The 21639-nt window shown below is 37.7% G+C and overlaps 1 protein-coding gene across 2 annotated transcripts in view; it reads left to right on the top strand.

The window, feature by feature from the left end:
• Window positions 1-21367, top strand: part of AGTR1 (angiotensin II receptor type 1) — a 36733-nt gene extending 15366 nt beyond the window's left edge. Inside the window, exons 1-3 of one of the 2 annotated variants that reach the window (XM_008072979.1) lie at window positions 10305-10434; window positions 19194-19196; window positions 19401-21367. In XM_008072979.1, the coding sequence (XP_008071170.1) occupies window positions 19443-20522 (1080 nt within the window). In that variant the 5' untranslated portion in view covers window positions 10305-10434; window positions 19194-19196; window positions 19401-19442 and the 3' untranslated portion in view covers window positions 20523-21367. Of the gene's footprint in view, window positions 1-10304; window positions 10435-19193; window positions 19197-19396 lie in introns of those variants that run through there. The other variant, XM_008072978.1, reaches the window with a different exon arrangement.
• The last annotated feature ends 272 nt before the right edge of the window (window positions 21368-21639 follow it).

Below are 21639 nucleotides of genomic sequence, written 5' to 3'. Positions count from 1 at the left end.
CTGCCAAGCAGAGAAAAGGTTCCTTCACCTCCAGTCCTTTCTGTAAGAGCCCACCCTCAGCGTATGAGTCTTCCTTTGCCTAAACTTATAGACTATAGCATGTTTTCTCCTATGTGACTCCATTGACTAGTTATTATAGTATTATGCCCACTTCATAAATGGGCAAAATGAAAGATAAGGTTAAGTTCTTCCAAAATCAAGCAGCATCTAAGATGTAGGCACAAACCTCAAACTCAGACTTCCACATCCAGCCACGATGGAATAACAGGAACTGAATTTCTCTCCCCACCTAAAACAACTTTTACAACTGGACATATATATGAAACAATGGTTTTCAAGACAGTGGACATCAGATAACAAAGGACAATAATTCCTGAGGGATAGGAAATGAAGGGAGCCCTATCAATACTTCTTCTTACTTCCTGGAGGGAGTTCTCAGTCATGGTACAAAGATGGAAAACCTAGATGGAACTCAATTGCCTTCCTTAATTGAGGAGATTGACCTGGGTGTCAAGAGAGGCCAAGGAGGCTGAAGTTCACAGGGCAGAGTACCAGAGAGTTGAGAAGTGCACAAAGAAGGAGCCTGGAGATCTAAAAGGGTTCCCTTTGTGTTTCAGTGCAGGTAGGTGAATAATTACTCAAAAGAATTGGCAGGAACAAGACCCAGAGATCAGTCAGAGTCAAAAAATATTTCCTGTTTCCTCTAGCCACAGTGGAAAACCTTATAATTCTTAGGGCATCAGGTAGCATACTCAGAAGGGTTTTGCCTCAGGAATGGGAATAAAAATCAGTCCTAGGGGAAGCGTGGGGGAAAAAGAAAAATCAGCCCTAGACTAAATACTGCTCTGCCTGATCCCCCTCCAAGGAACCTTAAAAGCCAGATTCAAAAGAATCAACCCATTTGCAAATAACTACCGTTTTTCCAGAACAAAGCTGGAGAATTCTTACAGGACTACAAAAACATCTTATATCCAACAAAGTAAAATTCACAACATTTAGCATTCACTATAAAACTACTAGGCATGCAAAGAAGCAGCAAAGTATAAACCATAAAAAGAAAAAAAAATCAAAGGAACGAACTAAGTAATGACACAGCTGATAGGATTATTACAGAAGAACTTTAAATGGTTATTATTACTGAGTTTCATATGTCCAAAAAGCTAGATTAAATGTGAACATATTAAGTAGAGATATAGAAGACATTTTTAAAAAATAAAAGACTGAAATTGAACTTCTAGAGATGAAAACCACAATGTCAGAAATGAAAACTCAGGCTGGAACGTCAGAAGTTAGGGCCATGTTTGTTCCAATGCCCCCGTAATATTCTTCCCTGGCTGCTGAGTGTCATTCCAGCAGTCTAATACTTAACACTGAATGCTAAAACTCCCAGAAAAATGCTTCTTTTGAAGAGGGTGATTGTCATTATGTAACCCCATCTCCATCTCACTCTGACCTCTGCTGGCCTGTCTCTGGCTCACGGGACAGATTTCACCACCTTCTTGGACCAACACTCCTTCACTCTAGATTGAGACTCCTTGGGGAAGCTGCCATCACAGTCCTCAACATGACACCCACTGAGTCAATTACAAGAAAGCTTATGTCATTGGACCGCTGTTCTCCACCTTTGTTTTCTGTCTCACCCTGAAAACCCCACTTTTAAAAAGTATGAACTGTTACTTCCTCGCATGAAATACAGTTAATATGGGCGTTAGCACTTTTGAGCTCTCCCCTTCCCATCCAAGTAGTATGTATGAATCATGAACTGTGTTCTTCCAGCCAACCAAGCAATTAATCAAAATGTGCATGCTGTCCGTTTACAGAATTTGAAATATGCTCATGTGAATTAAACCTTTTGTTTGTTTGTTTCAATACGGTTGAAATATTGACTTACTTGCCCAGAAGTTTTATTAGTGCTAGAATTCCAAACAGTGAATATACTACCCAAATGTTATTATTAATCGGGAGCACACCGTATTCATCCAATATTAATCATGGGTAACTCCCTCAGTTAATGTATTTGCCTAATCAATAGCAGATATGTTCTCTTCATACACTTGCACTTGTATTGGTATGTGTTCCCAAGCCTGCAGTGAATATACTTAGAAAATACATCAGTATCAAAAACATGGGCCAGGTGCTGGGGCTCATGCCTAAAATCCCAGCAATTTGGGAGGCCAAAGCACAGGATAACTTGAGACCAAGAGTTCGAGACTAGCCTGGGCAACAAAGCAAGACCTCACCTTTACAAAAAAATAGAAAAATTAGCTAGGCATGGTGGTGTGTGGCTGACGTTCCAGCTACTTGGGAGGCTGAGAGAGGAGGATCGCTTGAACCACTCCAGCCTGGGTGACAGAGTGAGACTCTGACACTCAAAAAAGTGCAAATGTAGCTTTGTAGTGTAAATGTACAGATACTTTCACACTTAGAACAAAGGTCACTTCAAAAACATTTTACCTGACAAGAATCATTCAAAAATAAAATATTTTCAGCACTTATTCAAAATATTTTAAAATATAAGTTCCTCACTAGTTATATAAGTCATATAAATTATATTGAGTCAGTGTGGCTCTATGAAATAGCTTCAGTTCCCTTCACTACGGATGACCTTTTGGGCACTAGATATTAGATGAATAAATGTCAAAAGAATATGCAAGAATACCCAAATATCATAGATTCTGCCCTCTGTATTCACCCACATGGAGACATCAGCTTGCAGCACTTTAGAGCAGCTGCTCTAGCAGACATAACAGTATCTTTTACAGGATAGAGAAATGGAAAGGGAAAAAATAAGTTACTGACAGGAGCAAGGAAGTGGGTGGAGGTGAAGTCCCGGCTGCCCTTTCAGAACTTTCTCAGCCTCCGAGCCAGCCTCGTTTTACGCATGCGCAGACTAGGCGGCTGACAGTGAGAGCGGGAGTGGACGGTTGCTTTATCCCATCACACCTCTGCGTTTCCCCGTTACCTCCGGCTACTCGGCTATGAAATACCGACTGTGGAAATGGAAGAAGGGATGGGTCTAACGATCAGAGATACAGTCAACTATTTAGTGCCATGTCAAACACCGATTTGAGGGTCTGCATCATCTTGCTAGGGCTTGGCTTCTTTTCTCTGTTGTAAAATGAGTAGGTCTGGATCCTAAGTTGCAAATTGGCAGCCCTTGAACCAGATCTCATCTGCGGAAGAGCTCTGTTAAGTTCAACAGTGTTGGTTTTGTCTTGTTAATTTGCATTAGTTAAAAATATTTTTAAATAGGATATTTAACATACAATTTGAAATTTCTAGTCTATGTTTAAAAATCAGCCATATTCACCCCACCCCATTATAATTGGCTATGGCTGAGAAGCAACACCACAGTCCCCCTCCATGAAAGCGGGCATTCCTCCATTCACCACGATGCCCACCTCATCCATCTCTGTTACTCCCAGCCTATATAAGTATTTGAAGGTGTGAACTCTGGAACGTATAATTTCTGGAGCCCATTCCAGCAATAAAGTGTCATGAACCTTTTTCAAGGAAAGCAAAAGACTGTAGAGAATGTATGTTTACTGGGACAAAGGGCATATGTATGTACTCTTGTATTTCTCTGAATAAGGAAAATCAATGAATCTGACCCATAAATTTATTTCTATAGCAGAAATTTTTGTGACTTCCTGATCCACATAAAGATAAGGCTACTTTCCAAACCTAAATGGAAAATCCATAAGTTGAAGAATGACTTTTTTATGTAAAAAGAATATATTAATTTTTGGCTTAACATAAACCATGTAATTTATCTGTAAGTTGATCATTGACTTATATGTACAACTACGGCTACTGGAACTGATAGATTTCCAAAACTTATTTTCTGTGAATCAGAATCCCTTTCATAGCAAGATATCCAAAATTATTAGCATATTGTTATTCTCCCAAAGTTCTAATGAACTTCACAAATCTTCCTGCTCTATTCTGAGTACAAAAATATTTAGCCTAATTTGTTTTTCCATTATTTTATATAGTAATAAAGTAATACCAAAAATGTTATTACCAGAAACAATACAGTGCTGTATAATTATTAGAAAGTGAACTCATGAAATCATATTAAAGAACAACAATTACTACATGTTAAGTCAGATAATTCAAGGAAGAGACTTATATGAATACTAGGGGAGCTGTTGGCCAAGAAATTTCCTTCTCTGAAATCTGCATTTTGAAGGAAGTTTTTTATCATTTAATTAGTTGAGGCATGATTCACCAACCAAAGGTCTATAATATGAAATATTTTCTTCCTTCACTTTAAATTAATGTTAAGGGTAGCTGCACGTTATAGTTTATTCTTTCACTTCTTCTTAAAAAAATGCATCCTTCAAATTGCTTTATGGGATTAATAACAAATTATATCACCATATAATATTGTATTTTGGGGACTTCTAACATCATCCCAATGACTTTCTTGGCCATATGTAATAATGTGATAAGTTAAGTATATAAAGCAAAATTTTTATGGGACAATTTACTTAGTATATGTGTGGGGAAGGAAAAATATATTTTGAGAATATATATAATGACAGTAATAATACAACACTTATTGAGTGATATATGGCATTCTTTTATTGCCTGTTTCATTTTTATTTTTTTTAATATTTTTAAAAAATTTTTCATAGAGACAAGGTCTCACTATGTTGCCCAGGCTGGTCTTGAACTCCTGGGCTCAAGCAGTCCTCTCACCTCAGCATCCCAAAGTGCTAGGATTACAGGCACGAGCCACCACTCCCGGCCTTTCTTGTGTTTTATTTAATCCTCATGTTAACAATATAGATTACATTTGTATCCCATTTTAAAGATAAGGAGACTAAAGTTCAAAGATGATGAGTAAATTGGCCAGTTACACGACTAGTCAGAGATGCAGACAGGTCCTTACCCTGACCTTTGAGACTACAAAACGTATAGTTGGTTTTCTGTGATACCTGCCGGCCAATAGACTCTGCTAACATGAAATAAATTAATATTCCCTTTTAAGATTGTAAGTGCTGAATATATATCTCTTGATATATAGATTTGCTTTGCACTCCAGTCATTTATTAAGCTTGTTTTTATTGTATGTAGTCTATCCATACTGAATGGGCACAATATACTATCTTTTAAGGAAATTATTTTATACACATAAGCTTACAACATTCTTCCAAGGCCAAGGTAGAAGCTTTGTAGTTTTATTTCTATTTGTCAAATCAAAGTTCAATGAAGGTTTAATGATCTGCCTGAGGTCTCAATTTCTAGAAAGGCAGAGAAAGAAGCTCCCAAGTTGCCAACCCCAATTCTACACTAGTGTTTGTTCTTTTTTTCCTCCTGTTAAATCCTACAGTCAACTGATTTCTGCTCACTTCTTAAACTATATGCTCTTTTACTCATTGCTTTTGGTTTTATACATTAAGATTCAGCATCACCACTCACCATATCTTTTCACTCTTAATTCTGAGTGTTTCCATCTGATTGCTTTTTAAAAAAAAAAAAATTTGTCCTGTATGGGCCTTTTCTTCTCTGTTTTACCCAGATCATCCAGGAAAGGCTGCATGCATCTTTTGAAAGCTCTGATGTTCTCAGTGATGAGACCTTTTAAATGACCTTGTTTGTCTACCACCGAGTTGCCTATCATGACTTCAAATGCCTCACTAAAATGTTACCCATTTGGCATCAGTATACAGAAAAGCCTGCACTCTCTGATAAGAAAGAACAGTGGCATTTTCGTAGTAAGAGAATAGAGTTCTTAATGGAAAAGGGGAAGTATAATTTCCTCCGATTTAGCTGGTCTTTCAAACGCCATGGTGCTTTACTCCTTGAAGTAGTCTATAAGGAGTTCATAGGGAAAATACCACAAGCACCAATAAATGATTGAAATTGTGACTATAGAATTTAAGTCCTAAAAGTATATTAATATTGCTCCTTAGAAAGTTTATTTTTTTCCCAGAAATAGTCTTCCTTGGCTACAAAAACAACTATCCTATGCCCTATGGGTCAGAAAAGCAGTTGTGTGGAAGAATCGAGTAATAGAGAATCAAGCTAAGTGTTGAAACTCTGTGACTTCCAAACTTCTAGAAAGTATCATTTGTAATTAGGTATGTTTATCCTCTCTCTCACTTTTCTACTTGGTTCAATTCTAATGAAAGCTTTGATGATATGTTACATTTAATGTACTATTGCACAAAGAAGAAAAAACCTAATTTGAATGCAAAGCTGAATTTACACTCAAATATTGCAAAGTCAATTCACACCCTAAGGATATGACCCCCAGCCCTCTGTCCCCCAGCCAGATTCCCTGCAGCCTCTGTGATGCCACAAGAGGGCAGAGTTTGACTTTCAGACTAGGTGGCTTCCTCTCCAGTGGGGACATTGGGGCTACCAAACAGCCATCAATCCCTTGAAGCCCTTATAATGAGTCTAAGCTCAATTTCCTCTTCCAATGTATTTGTGCAGAATTCTGGAGTTATAAAAAAATGCTTAGAGGGTAATTTCTAGAATGATCTAATACAGCAGATACTTTAGTTAACTCCCAGTCTTAGTTCAGAGCTTTAACTAAGCCCAACACAACCTTAGACTTTTGAGGGGTTACTCAACAGAATTGTATCTTTTGTGAGGAATCTACAGTTTTGGGGAGGAAGATGTAATGCATGAAACAAATGACACCAATAAAATGTAGCATATAGTTAACTTATTCCATAAGAGGTGAGAGCTATACATTATCAAAGATGTTTTTTACAAGTAGGGGCCACAGCAGTGTTTTTCAATAGCAACACTATTGACATTTGGGACTAGGTAATTACTTGTTATGGGGGCATGTTTGTGCATTTTAAGATGATTAGCAGTATCACTGGTCTCTACCTGCTAGATGCTAAGTAAAGCTACCCTCCCCCTCCCTCTGTTGCGAAAGCAAAAATGTCTCCAGACATTTCCAAATGTCCCTGGAGGGCAAAATCACCCTCACTGAGAAGTACTGGACTGGAATATGAAGAGATGACCTTACCAAATAATAATAACAATAAATAATAATGCCTGGAAACATTACTTATAGAAAGTAAAAAGTGTAAGAACCTGATCTCTAAACCTCTTTCCTCATCTGGAAAATGGGAATACCGATGCCTTCCCTCATAGGTCTCTTGTAGAGATAAAAGCAATTACCACAATACTGGGGACATGGTAAGCATTCAATTAATCATAAATGATAAATGTTATTGTTAACATTAAGCCACTCATAGATCCTTTCTATTAGCAGAAACAGAGAATAAAATAATTGCACATTAAATAAGCATAATTAGATACTTGTATATTACTTTGTGCTGAAGCTATTTAGCTGAAAAGATTGAAAAGACAGTGTCCCCGCTGACATAGCCAATCATCTCAAAAATGCTGTCTTCCTTTAGGTGAAGGTCAAAGGCCAGTAGTTTCCACACCCCCAGCATCTGATGAATAGTTAATGATCTGGAAATAAACTTTTAAGTGCTTTGGGAGATTTCTTTGTATAGAGAAGTTCTATGTAAATATTTCTCCAAAGGAGGCTTGAGAAGGAATAGTCACTCCCTCACCCCTTAATTTGATTTATAGGCTTCACCTATCTTCACGGAGATAAGAACCAAAATTAATTGCAGAGGAAAAAAATAGACAAATGATTTCTTACAGCCATGGTCTTCAGCTGGAACCCAGTAACTACAAAAATTTTGAAATTGCAAAGAAACTGGGCCGAAAAAGTTCAGCCAAAAATATTTGTTTATAAAAACTAGAGAGTGTTAGATATTTCTATCACACTGACTTATCATTTGAAATTTCTGCTGGCTCAAGCGAAATTCTGCTCTTCTAGTTCTTACTGTGGGTTCCTAACCACAATTGCTTTCAGATTGGAGGCTTGTGTAACTTTGAGGACAAGAACCGAGTCATCTTAGCTAATTGCAAGAACAAGAGGAGGGTTTTAAATCTCATGAAGAAAGAAAGTCACTAACAGGGCTGTTGTTATAGTAGAGCTCAGTAAGAGTAAAGTCGATGTTGACAGTTGCTGACTGGAACAGTTTTGTTGCTGGTAATAAAAGCAGAAATAGCTTGCCAAAGGCAAAGGTGAGAAAAGGAGAAGTTGTTATGGCAAAGTTAAAAACAAGAGGAGATAGACGGTGGTCTTGGTATGGCACAGGACGTTAAAAAAAAATTATGTCCTTAAAGAGTTGCTGCTGTCTGAGTAATATACCGATTCCCCATGTAGCCTTCTCCGCAAAACTGCTATCTTTCCCCTTTACAACCCAAGAGATACATTTTATTTTACATTTAGGGGAGGAACAAATAATCAGAAGGCAAAAATGGCATTTGATCTTATGCAACTCTCTTGGAAAGAGTTTGTTTTGAACTCCTGCTCAAATTGCACACAAATACTGGGAATATATTTTAATTTCAAATCTGATGGGTGACATCTGGTAACTCATTTATTGCTAATGAAGTTTTCACAGGAAACAGCGGTCACTGGTATCTCATCTTATTTTTCAGTTGGCAAAGTGTTGTTTACCTTTTATTGGCCCAGCATCCATGCCTGTTATCATAGGCTATTTAATTATAAAGCACAAGTAGCCCAACATAGAAGAGGAGTAGAGTGGTAAATAATAGTAGATAGAGTGGTCTATATTGTTTATTACAAACAGTGGTGTAGTATCGTTGTTATTTAGGTTTTAAGATGATGTAATATTCAAGAAGAATGACCAGAGCTGGCAAAACTGTCTAGCGCAAGCAGACTTTCAGCAACATCTTTCAGTATTTCGTCTTTGAAACTTTCCACCCCTTACTGGTACTTGAGTTTCTTCCACTTCTAGCACCATGTGCAGTTTTCTATCCTCTCTTATCCAAATTCACTTGCAGGAGAAAGCAATAATCATTTACACCAGTGATCCCCAGACTTTTTGACACCAGGGATTGGTTTCATGGCAGACAATTTTTCCACAACCGGGACAGAGAGCTGGTTATCAGGCATTAGATTCTCATAAGGAGCGCACAACCTGGATCCCTCCCATGTGTAGTTCACAGCAGGATTTGGGATCCTAGGAGAATCTAATGCCACTGCTGATCTGACAGCAGATGGAGCTCCAGCTCACCCACAGCCCGGTTTCTAACAGGCCCGGGGATTGGGGTCCCCTGATTTACACCACAGCATGAATTTAATAACACCATCAAAAGTCTCAAAGCTCTAGGCTCTTATAGCATCTCCACATAGTCTCATGTGACGTTCCCAGCAATGTCATGAGCCATATTGGACAGATACTTACTACGTCATCATTATCATCATGAACATTATCATTTTCCAGATGAAAAAAAAATGAGTTGCAGGTTAAGTGAAAAGTTAAAGATTCCACAGCTCATAAGAGGTGGAATCTTGTACTTGATTCGGATCTTTTGGTTCCCATCACTGCGCTCTTCCCTCTGTCTTAACCCTGGCTCTCTCCTGAGTCGTTGTGTCCGCTCCCCACGTAGATCTTAGTTCTAATGATGGCATGGAGAAATTATAGGAATTTCTGATATCTAGAAGCAGGCGCAAGGGATATTCTACTAAACGGCATCCTTCTGGACACACCTTAACTTTCACACACTGTAAAAGAAATACACAATTTAATAAATAAGTTTTCTCATCCTTCAGGTGTTGGTGCCTCATAAAGGCCAAATGAAAACATTGTAGCAGAGGGCACTTTGGTTGCTGGATTCAGTTTTGCCTGTTAATTATGATTATCAGCATTTAAGCCAGAGTTGCAAGTTAATTTGTCTACAGGGCAGTGTTTTTCAAAAATTAATGTGCATCAGAATTACCTGGAGGGCTCATTAAACACAGCTTGCTGGACCCCACCCACCGAGTTTCTGATTCAGTAGGTCTGTGGTGGGGCTTGAGATCTGCACTCCTAACAAATTCCCGGGTGATGCTGATGCTGCTGTTCCAGGGACCACACTTTCAGAACCATTGCTAAAGGGGCCAAGTAGGGGACTTGAGTGAGTGAAGCATCTTCACTGTGCTGTTCAATGTGATGGCCAGTACCGGATGGTGATGAGCACTGGAAACGTGGCTAGTCTCAACTGAGAAGTCCTAGAAGCATACATTGGACTGTGGATTTTGAAGACACAGTACAAAAAAAATGTAAAAGATTTCAATAATTTTATAGTTATTACATGATGAGATGACAATAGTTAGGCTATATTGGATTAAATAAAGTATATTCTCAAATTTTACTTCACCTGTTTCTTTTTATTTTTTCAATGTTTTTACTAGAAAATTTGTAATTACATATGTGACTCACATTATATTTCTTTTGGACAGTACTGACCTAAAGAATCAGAAAATAGAGAATGGTAGGGATTACTGAACTATAGAGAACTCAAGTCCCAAAAGCTGTAAATACTCTGGGAGCCAAAGAAAATATACCTATTGGTCAGAGTTGGCCTAAGGGTCTAGTTTGTTCCCAGACATTTCTTGCCACACATATTAAATGTAAAAACTATCCAGTATCTGCCATTTTACTTCTCTTTCAGCATTAATCAAGTGCCTTGTTATAATTCTTAAAATACAAGCATTAGATTGTAAGTAAGAAAAATATTTCTGCTGAGTTTCTGAATTTAAAAAGTCCAATAGTCTTGTAAAGGCCTGAGCTTTCTTTCATTAAATTCATTTCACTTATGCTTGCATTACAGAATGATCAAATTTTCAAAATACTTTTATGTCTTTCAGAGACCTCACTTTTTACCTTTAATAATCTATGAAATAGAGGTGAGAACAGGTGTAGGTATCCTCATTCTAAATATTTTGTAATATTTAAAGGGAAACAAAGTATGAGATTACATTGCCTGTGTAAGCTCGTGTCACTGGTTACTGGTAGAGCAGAACACTTGCCAGGATTCCAGTCCAGTAGAATGTTCTGCTGTCCCTCAATTTTTACAGTATTTTAATGTCAAGAAAATTAAAAAGTAAAAAAAAATGCATACAAAAGTGTTTGAAAAATGAACAATAAGACCAAATCAAATAAACATTACTCTTATACCATTCATTTTTTTAGGACAGAGTCCCTGTAACTCTTCAGAATGTCAACTAATAATATAATCCTTCAATACTAAATGATGCCATACTATGATGCTCTTTTATAATACTCTGCCCTTACCTGAACCATATTAACTGATTGCTGAACTTCAAAAAGTTATATTATCCCACACAGAACCTGAGAACACAGATTCATTTTGTATGAATTATTTTAACAAAATCACATTGTGCCCATCCCCTTTTCATAGAACTTCAGGGAATGCTTTTAATTTTGATTTTAACCATGGACTGATCTATCTGTCTGTACTCTTTCACCTGGTAATGCCAGTTAATAACACAGAAGACATCTGAGAGGCTCACAACCTTTGGCCATAAATGGAATGAAACAAGCTAATCTAGATAGAGCCCAAGCCCATAACATTGACTTCATTAGCCAAAGGCCACAACCACCTATCCAAATGTTGTGCTAAGGAAACTATCTTTGAGTGATAGTTGATTTCTTAAAAGAAAGAAAAAGAAAAAAAACCTGGGACTATAATAATCTTATGTGGAGTTTCTTTTTTCCTCTTGAGTAAAAAGTAAAATTCTTTTCATTTTGTTTTTAATACAAAGAGTTCTTATGTTTAATATACATTATTAAGTTAGTGTGGGATTAAAATACCAATAAAGATAAATATAGATAGCTGATTTATTGATATGTCATAGGTCATTTCTACTTGTTATGTCATATGGCCCTTGTCTTCAAAAGATGCATACCCTAATCAAAAGAAAGATTATAAAATTCAGCACTTCAGAGGGGTTTTGTTGGTGGTGGTGGGGTTTTTTTGTTTTTGTTTTTTTGTTTGTTTGTTTGTTTGAAGTGTGTAACCAACTCCCTGAAGACACAGAGGACTAGAGCAGTAAGTGATTTGTTCAAGGTCACCCAGTTAGTGATTAGGAAAGCCAACAACCTCAGTTCCCTTCCCCATTTCCCAGGACCAATTTGCAGAGTTTCATTCAAAGAATACATTGTATTTCTACAGCAATCAGAATGTTGGGCAATTCAGAGAAATATATACAGTATACTGAATATTTACTCTTTCTAGCTTCATTTAAAATGTATGGTTATGTGGTTTGAATTATGTTAAAAGCTTTAATCTGAAAGGAATTGTCATGGGACCCATAATCTCTAACACAAAACTCATAATACATATAAATTATATAATATTATCATAATGTCTTAAGGGTGCAAATTAATTAGTGCTTCTTTTACTACCCAATAACTTTCCTTATACCCCTTAAAGTGGAATTTGAAATGAGAGGAACAGTTTCTGCTGCTGAATTAAAGTTTCAAAGAAATAAAAGTGAAGTGGTTTCACACACAAAACGTGGGGTTTTATTCACAAGTTTGATGATGCAACTGCTATTCACTGAGGAGACCACATTGGCACTGCCTTTTTCATCTGCTGAAAAGAAAAGCTTATGTGCAATCTCCAAGAGCCATATTATTAAAAATGATGTCTCCTCCCCCATGATGGCTGAGATGCCAATCCATTGAAAGGTGGTGATAATTCTAGTTGGGAAATTCTGTAAGTCCACAAGTTGGAAGAACTGGGGGGAGTCGAAGAGGACAGGGGTTCATTTATTTGCAGGCTTTCTTCCAAGTTAGATTTTATTTCCCTTTTCTCCTAGTCTCTAGAGTTTCTTCTCTTCTGGCTCCCTAAAAAGCCTTCCATGGCCCTTCAATTCAACATAATAAGAATATTTTCTGCTAATACTAACATGTCAAAAAAAGATTTGTAAAGCATGTGAATTAGACTTGATCACATATCTTCCATCCCTACCTGTTTCTCTTTTCTTTTTGAAATACAACAAAAACACTCAAGAGTTCAGGATAGTGATGGAGAAGGGAACTGCCTTGGGATACTCATCACAACTGAGTTATTTAAACTATAATTTATAATAAATGGGAATTTCTGGAGTGGAGGGAAGCTTAATGGCAGTTTAGAGTTCCATTATTAGACAGTAGTCTTGAATAGTTCCCAAGAAGTTAAAATGTGGAATTAACATTTTACTTTCATTGAAATTTATATCCTAACTTGAACTTCTGAATTTCCTTTCATAAAGCTGTGTTCTTTGGGTTCTTGGGTTATTTTGGGTGAAGCAAAGGGGAGGACTAGTTGGAAATGATGGAACACTTAACTACCATCATCACAGTTGATTACAATAGATACGTGCAGAATTAGGAAAGCAGCTTGCCCTGTTTTTATTTCTTGTAAGGTTAGACTGCAATGGGTGATATTGACTTGGGAAGAAAGCCAGAAAGCACTGTTTACCATTTAGACAGATCACAGAGCCATTTATTATATTTGAGGAGATTGGATCTCAAGTACTTAATTAGTATGACATTAATAATCTTAATAAAATATGTTTTGTGTTTAGAGAAATATTCACCCAGAAATTGCAAGGGGAGGGTACAAAATCATCCCCAAGGAAAGCTTTTAAGGCTAGGATTACCACCAAGAGCATGGTGTTCTCCTGTGCATCTGATGTGAAAGTGATTCTAGTCACTTACTCTGTAGTGCCAGGTTCTCTGCCATGCTCTTCACTTCATGGGTGCCAGGTTTACCAGTGTGGAGGCAAGTGCAGCCTGGAAAGGCTCAGATCCTTCTTCAAAGACTTTGACTATAACCCAAAACTTATTGGTTCAAACAACTTAACTATTATCTCCAAATAAAATGTAAGTTAACTTCAGTCAAGATGAAGACAGTGGACTAAGCAGGCATAATTATTCCCTAAACACAAAATACCAGGTCATAGCTCTGAATAAAAGTACAAGCCGGGCTCGGTGGCTCAGCCTGTAATCCCGCGCCTTTGGGAGGCTGAGGTGAGTGGATTGCCTGAGCCCGCGGGTTCGAGACCCGCCTGGGCAGCGAGGCCTCATCTCTACAATAAATCAAAAAATCAGCTCGGCATGGTAGCGCATGCCTGTAATTCCGGCTACTTGGAAGGCTGAGGCAGAAGGATCGCCAGAGTCCAGCAGTCGAGGCTGCGGTGGCCGGAAGCAGCCACTGCACTCCAGTCTGGGCAACAGAGTGAGACTCCAACTCAGAAAAAAAAAAAAAAGAAAGTTCAGACCACATGAGCCAGAGAAGATACTGAGGTAAAGTTCTAGTGACTATGGAAGTAAGGGCCACTAGACTAATGTACTGAAGGCAATGGAAATTGTGTTTCCTGATTAAAGCCAGGAACTGAAAAATCACTGCCTATTCCTGACCAAAGACTAGAAAACTTCTGCAAACCAAAGTTTGAGAGTAGGTGGAAGGCCTGATCTATATATAGTATCTGAGATTGCTATAGATAGGTAGATAGACAGATAGATAGATAGATACAGATAGATGAAAACTAAGCTCAGAAATCAGCATTTAAAACTCTTCCAGATCAAGTGTGTTGTATACTCAAGTAGAAGTTTCACAGCCTGCTACAACCCAGATACTCAAGCCTCATATGGAAGTTAATTCCCACCAAAGATGATCTCACAGTCAACGATGACAAAATCTAAGAGGTAGGCAAGGGCCAAAGAGTGTCCACAGATGCGACAAATAGAATTTATATCTGAGGAGCTACAAATAGTAAAGCAATTGGGTAGCGGCTTAGCATACAGATATTCAAAATGTTAAAGGAGATAAAAGAAGAAATAGACTTCATAAAATAGGAGCAGAAGATTAGGAAATAAGAACAAGTGGATTTGAGAAAGAAACAAATAGAAACCCTAAAAATTTTAGTGCCAACTTCTATGAGTCAATGCATTCCCAAACGAACACTAATAGTTCTAGCATAACTGGGAGTTGGGGGTTGGGCACAGCAACATAGAAGCAAAAACAGTTGCTTTCTGAAGTCTGAATTACAAAAGGGGAGCAATAAAGAGAATGGTTTATTGAACAGGATGGTTTATTGAACTGTCCGGCACTACAGGCAAATGGACTACTCTTTTTGATATTGAAGAAAGCTACTTTGATAGAAGATTATTCTAAAATACAATTACTTGGTCTTTTAGTTCTCTTTTTATTATCATAGGAAACTATGGAGTATTGTTTTTTCCTTTAGATTGCAAACTCATTTAAAAAGGAGCTTGTAATGAACAATTTAATTAGATTGGTTTTGGCTTGCCTAAAAGCTTAAGAAGGTATTAATATTCTAATCAAAAGTCTTGGGGAAATATTCTTAGAATTTAAAAAAAGAACATATCCTTTCTTGTGCCTGACTTTAAGAACCAGAAAAGTTGCCAAGGAATATAAGGTAACTCTTAGAAAAGCAATCAGTAAACAAAGGTGGTTTGGCCACAGTGAACCAACTCTTGTGTTTACAGCAGACCGAAGGTTCCCACCTTACTCATAGCAACTTTATTCAGCTGCTTAAGATTATGTTTTACACATACTTCAAAAGAACAAGCGCCTTAAATTGTTAACCTTTTAATGACAAAAGAAGGAAATTATCCTTATCAATGATACACTTTTTTTCTTTTTTTTTTAGTTGAGGTCTCGCTCTGTCACCCACACTGGAGTGCAGTGGCACAATCACAGCTACTGCAGCCTCATCCTGCTAGACTCAGGCTATCCTTCTACCTCAACCCTTCAAGTAGCTGGTACTACAGGCATGTGCTGCCATGCCCAGCTAATTTTTTTATTTATTGTAGGGTTACAGGTGTGAGTCACCACACCTGGTCATCTTCCTGTGTTTTTAATCAGTGCTGTTTTTAATGACAGCTGCCAGCCATAAGTCCCACCATCTTTCCCTCTTTCCTGAGAAGCAAGATTCTCCAAGGCAGTTTATGAGTAGCAGCAGTGCAGACTGGGGAATGGCCTATGTTACCTCCCATCCAGAAATACCCCATGAACATTCAGATCCCATACCCCCAGTAGGGTTGTGTAATATTTTTGAAAGTACAAGAGCTTTTTCCCATAGATGATGCTGTAGGCGTTGGTAAGAAGGGGAAAGTTCAAGTGATGACTCAATCTCTACTCCACCACAGCTGGCCAGCTGGTTGTCTTTAAGTTCTAACCACCCCGTTTCTTGTACGTCCTCCAAAGTCCAGGTGCCATCTCCTGATCTCTCTCCCCTCACCACCCCCCTGCACTCCCCACCAAGCCGGGTCAGTAATAAACTCAGAATATTCACATGATTCTAATATGGTATAACATTCAGTACACTGAAGAATATTCTGTCTTTAAGGTTCTTATCCTCCCACCTACACACAAACTGTGCAAAAGACAACCTTGACTTTATTTCCTTTGCATTCTTAACATCAGCACATAGTAGGTGTTCAGTGAATATGTGATGGATGCTCACTGTGCTATTTGCATTCCTGCTTCCTGAGCTTGCTCCTGTCATTTTCATCACCTGAAATTCCTCTTCCTTTTTCCTTCATCCCGAAGCATGAGAAAATTTGTTTCCTTACTAGGTAGGGAATCATGGTCATTATACAAACTTTTATGTAAGGTGTTCTTTTAATGAGCATGTTCAGTGCTGTGTCCAGAGCCTTTCAAGTGAATTCTCACTCAGATAATAAATAGCTCACTAAAGTTTCCAGGGGTGCTCCCCTCACTGTTCAAAGCAACATTTTATATACCATATGAAATATTAGTAAGAATCAAAGGTCACTGAAGAAGAGGCTGACCTCTGCTTGTGAAAGAGTTGGAGTCCAAAACAATGTTTGCAAATTGGTCCTCACAAATACAAACTTTTTCCTATAGAAATTTTGTTATGAATGCTGGTTACAGTTTTAGACTAGTCAGTAAAATTCTACTCACTCCACACATAGGATTAATGGAACCAACATGAGTTGTATGCCGTCAAAGTAGGACCAGGAGGGGAAAGATAGAGGAAAGGAGAATTTCCACTTTGGTTTCACAGCTCAGGGTACCCAAGGGATTCTAGCACTTAAAATAAATCCTTACTATTTTTTGCTGTCTTTCTGCCCAAGCCGAACCAAATATTTACTTCCGCCCTAATTTTCAGTTATAGAGTTCACCCAGGCCCTTTTCAACCTTTGAGGTTCTTTAACCTTGACATTTCTCTTTTTTTTTCCTAAGTAAAATCCAGCTGATCTCTACTAGATGTTAAAAGGATAGCAAATAGCAAATTAATCCACATTAAGGCACAAATGACTGCTAGCCCATAAAACTTTAATGAGTAATTAATTTTTAATAAAGAATAACTCTTTATATAAGTGAATTTATACTTCCAAATTGGCATAAATTCAGTAACTATAATAAAATAAACTGAAAAATCAACAAAGTGTAAGGAAATCCTCTGGGTGAGGAAGAACTAGTCATATCTCACTAAAAGCCTCGCCTGAGTTTCTATTAAATTATTCCTTCTTTTCATCTTGTGATTTCTAAGCCACAAATTTCTTAAAGCACCAAAGGATTTTCTGCCTGTTTATTTTGTTTGGGTTTTGGTTTTGGTTTCCTGTCCAAGGTGAGGCCCAGGTGGACAGTGTGTATTTCTGGGTATTTCTGTGAGACTCTGTAAGAACAAGATATAAATTGATTTCACAGAAATTAGTCTTGACATGCTATACCTATAGTTAGCATTTAAATTTCATGCTGTTCATTCATTCATTTGTCCATGCTCTTATTCGTGAGACATTTATCGTCTGGCTCCTGGAATATACCAGGGCCTGCATTAGTAAACAAAATGACTTATCGCAAGCCCTTCTCCCCAAACAGCTGACAGACCAGTGGAGAAGACAGATATGTCAACAGATAATTATCACAAAGTGTCAAACCTATATCCAAGGCGCCAAAGCAGCTCAGAAAAGTTGGGAAGGCTTCACAGAAGACGTGACATTTGAGGTAGACAGTACCTGTTGGTAGTGTTACTGTGCCCATGGGCAAGAGAAGAAGGTGTGTAGATTATATAAAACTGGCTACAAGAGATAACAGTATTCAGTACATGTATCAAAAAACTTGGTTAAGGAGAGTCACTTGACTTACTCTGAGAAGCATAGAGGCCACAAAAGACTTCCTTTTAACCTACATGTCATCCCTTAAATGCCAGCAGCTAGGGCTGCATCCTGTACACAGGATCCCTTTACACCAAGGTAGACACTACCTTAAGAACTCTCTTGGGTGCCAAGTGCAACCATGCTGGACAGGGCAGGGCAATGGTGTCTCATTCCTGCTCCTCTTCTTCCTCAGGGCATGTAGCTACAAGGAAATGTAGAGCCATGCTCATCTGGGGACCTGTTCCTGGTATAGCAATAAGATCTATGTGTCCAGCACCACTACGCTGCCTGACTGTCCTTGCCTGGGCCCAACACTGCCTTTGACCTCAGAGTATGCCTGTACCACGTTCTGTGATGTTATTCTCACAGCATCTTCAGCCTCCTCCCCAGGACTTCCCCATGGGCTCTTATCCAGAACAGAATTGTGTTGATTTTCTAAATCACATAAATGAATAGCTTGCTTGTTGATTATGAAGAATATAGGAGCAAATATTTGCAGAAGTCTTGTGCAGTTCATTCCTGAACATCTGGTTCTTCCCCAAAACCTAAAGAACTGGTACTATCTCAAGCCTTCACTCAAGATATACTTTGTTGATAATCTTGGCCTGATATATTCTTTCTGACATCTCTGTTACACAAATGGTTACCCTCAGAGTTCACTTCAGAAATAGCTGGCAGGCTCAAAAGTTAGGGGATCTGGGCCCTTATGCTAGACTGAGTTGGAAATTAAAGAATAAATGTTCACTGCCTGCAGAAGCCAGGAAAACCACAGAAAGAATCCTAACCCCCAAAGTCTTGAGCCTTCCCTTCTACTCCTCTTAAGTCAATTCCCACAGTGACCAATTCCTCAATCCCCTAGAAGCAACAACTCCAACCACTTACAAGAAGACACTAATAATTTTTACACCTAAGTAAAGATTGTGAGATAAAAGAAATCATTTAAAGAATAAGATATGGATGTGTCACACTTCTGAGGTTAATAAGAAATTAATTAGCCTTGCTTACCTCAGGAAAAACTTGCAAGTTCTTTTGAATGACTGATTTAATTCAGTAGGGTTTTTGAAGATTTTTGTTATGTCTTTATTCAATGTGGAAGCCAGGATTTACTCAGAGAAAAAAATGAAAAATTCCTAGATAAAATTGGTCATATAGGACCCTACTTCCATGCCTCTGAAGAATACATATCACTGTCTACAAAAGCAATATGTTCTAAAAATTAAATGTGCATTCTTAGACTTTACTAGTTCACAGTGTTTCTTTAGAAAATATGATCTAATATTTTCTCCTAAGTTTAAACATGAGTTATTGGATTTATGATTGAGAAACATATGTATTTGCTTTTTTACAGCTGGAAGTTAATTTCTTAACCTTTTTATTTTTATTTTTTCCAGGTACACTTGATATAGTGTTTAAGACCAATTCAACCCAAGAGACAAAATGATTTTCAACTTTTCTGCTGACGACGGGATTAAAAGAATCCAAGATGACTGTCCCAAAGCTGGAAGGCACAATTACATATTTATCATGATTCCTACTTTATATAGTATCATCTTCGTGGTAGGACTATTCGGGAACAGCTTGGTAGTGATAGTCATTTATTTTTACATGAAGCTGAAGACTGTGGCCAGTGTTTTTCTTTTTAATTTAGCGCTGGCTGACTTATGCTTTTTACTGACTTTGCCACTATGGGCTATCTACACTGCTATGGAATATCACTGGCCCTTTGGCAATTACCTATGTAAGATCGCTTCAGCCAGCGTCAGTTTCAACCTGTATGCCAGCGTGTTTCTACTCACGTGTCTCAGCATCGACCGCTACCTGGCAATTGTTCACCCAATGAAGTCCCGCCTTCGACGCACAATGTTTGTAGCCAAAGTCACCTGCATCATCATTTGGCTGCTGGCAGGATTGGCCAGTTTGCCATCTGTAATCCACCGAAATGTATTTTTCATCGAGAACACCAATATTACGGTTTGCGCTTTCCATTATGAATCCCAAAATTCAACCCTTCCCATAGGGCTGGGCCTAACCAAAAATATCCTTGGTTTCTTGTTTCCATTCCTGATCATTCTCACAAGTTACACTCTTATTTGGAAGGCTCTCAAGAAGGCGTATGAAATTCAGAAAAACAAGCCAAGAAATGATGACATTTTTAAGATAATTATGGCAATTGTGCTTTTCTTTTTCTTTTCCTGGGTTCCCCACCAAATATTCACTTTTCTGGATGTACTCATTCATCTGGGTATCATCAGTGACTGTAACATTGCAGACATTGTGGACACCGCCCTGCCCATCACCATTTGCCTTGCTTATTTTAACAACTGCCTGAATCCTCTTTTTTATGGCTTTCTGGGGAAAAAATTTAAAAACTATTTTCTCCAGATTCTGAAGTACATTCCTCCAAAGGCCAAATCCCATACAAACCTTTCTACAAAAATGAGCACGCTTTCCTACCGTCCCTCCGACAATGCAAACTCATCTACCAAAAAGCCTGCACTGTGTTTGGAGATTGAGTGACATGTTCGAAACCTGTCCATGAAGTCATCTTGTAAAAGAAGGATCAAGTAAAGCATTTCTCTACCACTCTTCACCTCCACATGAACATTAGCATGTAAGGAGAAAACGGATTATGTAAACTGAACCAACTAAAGCTCTGAACAAAAGCTTCTCTTTCCCTTTGCAGCAAGACAAAGCAAAGTCACATTTTGCACTAAACAGAATGATGACTACTCCAAGAAGAATGTCAGAAGCTAGATGAATGTGTTGATTTGAAAAATTTTATGGCAGAAACGCAATCTCCTCTGTCTGCTCCTGTCCTAATATTTTCAATGTCCACGTAAAGGTATTTAGATGTTAAACCTTTAAGGAGCAACAGAAAATCACAGTTTAAGATTGCCCTGCCCGATTTCCAAAAAGCAGGAAAGCTTTTGTGCCCTATTAGCAATTAGATGTGGTCCATTTGTCCCTGCTACTACATATTTTACACAAAGATTTTCTAAGTGGTAGTAGTCTAATTTCAGAAACTTTCATGAAATTCAGCCAGTGTCTTACAAATTCACCCTGCAAAACAATGCCAGGAAGATGGCTTATTTGTATAATGATGCTACTAAAATCACATATCAAACTTAAATTACTCGTACAGGTCTTACTGTGGTTCCAAGTACTAGTGTCTTCCTAGTCATATTAATTTGATATTATATCAGAGAAGTGTATATACTTGTGGTGAAAAGATTATATATCATAAAGTATGTTTTATTGTTTTTGAAAGGTATATATTCTACACATCTATGTATATCTCTAAACTGTTGTTACTTGATTAAAATCTAGCAGTTATATTTACTTTAAAATAAAATAATTTTATTATAATGTATTTTTAATCTTAATTACTTAAATAGATGTTGATTTATTTTTAAAATAAGACAATTGAATAAGTATGGATATATTTTTATTGAAATTTTGATACAACTGATAGTTGAATACTATTGGTTATAGATTTTGCACATTGCCGTTGAAAAGATAAAGAAAAAAATGGTTCTGGCTGCATCACATGGAATAAACACATCAATTTGAATTTTCCAAACTAAAAAGAAAAAATTAACTCATTTATTATAACACTAGCACATTATTTTACTCA

The sequence above is a fragment of the Carlito syrichta genome, unplaced genomic scaffold (genome assembly GCF_000164805.1).
Source record: "Carlito syrichta isolate Samal-C Ts95f unplaced genomic scaffold, Tarsius_syrichta-2.0.1 Scaffold315561, whole genome shotgun sequence".
NCBI classification, from domain to species: Eukaryota; Metazoa; Chordata; class Mammalia; order Primates; family Tarsiidae; genus Carlito; species Carlito syrichta.
This window is presented reverse-complemented; position numbering and strand designations above follow the sequence as displayed.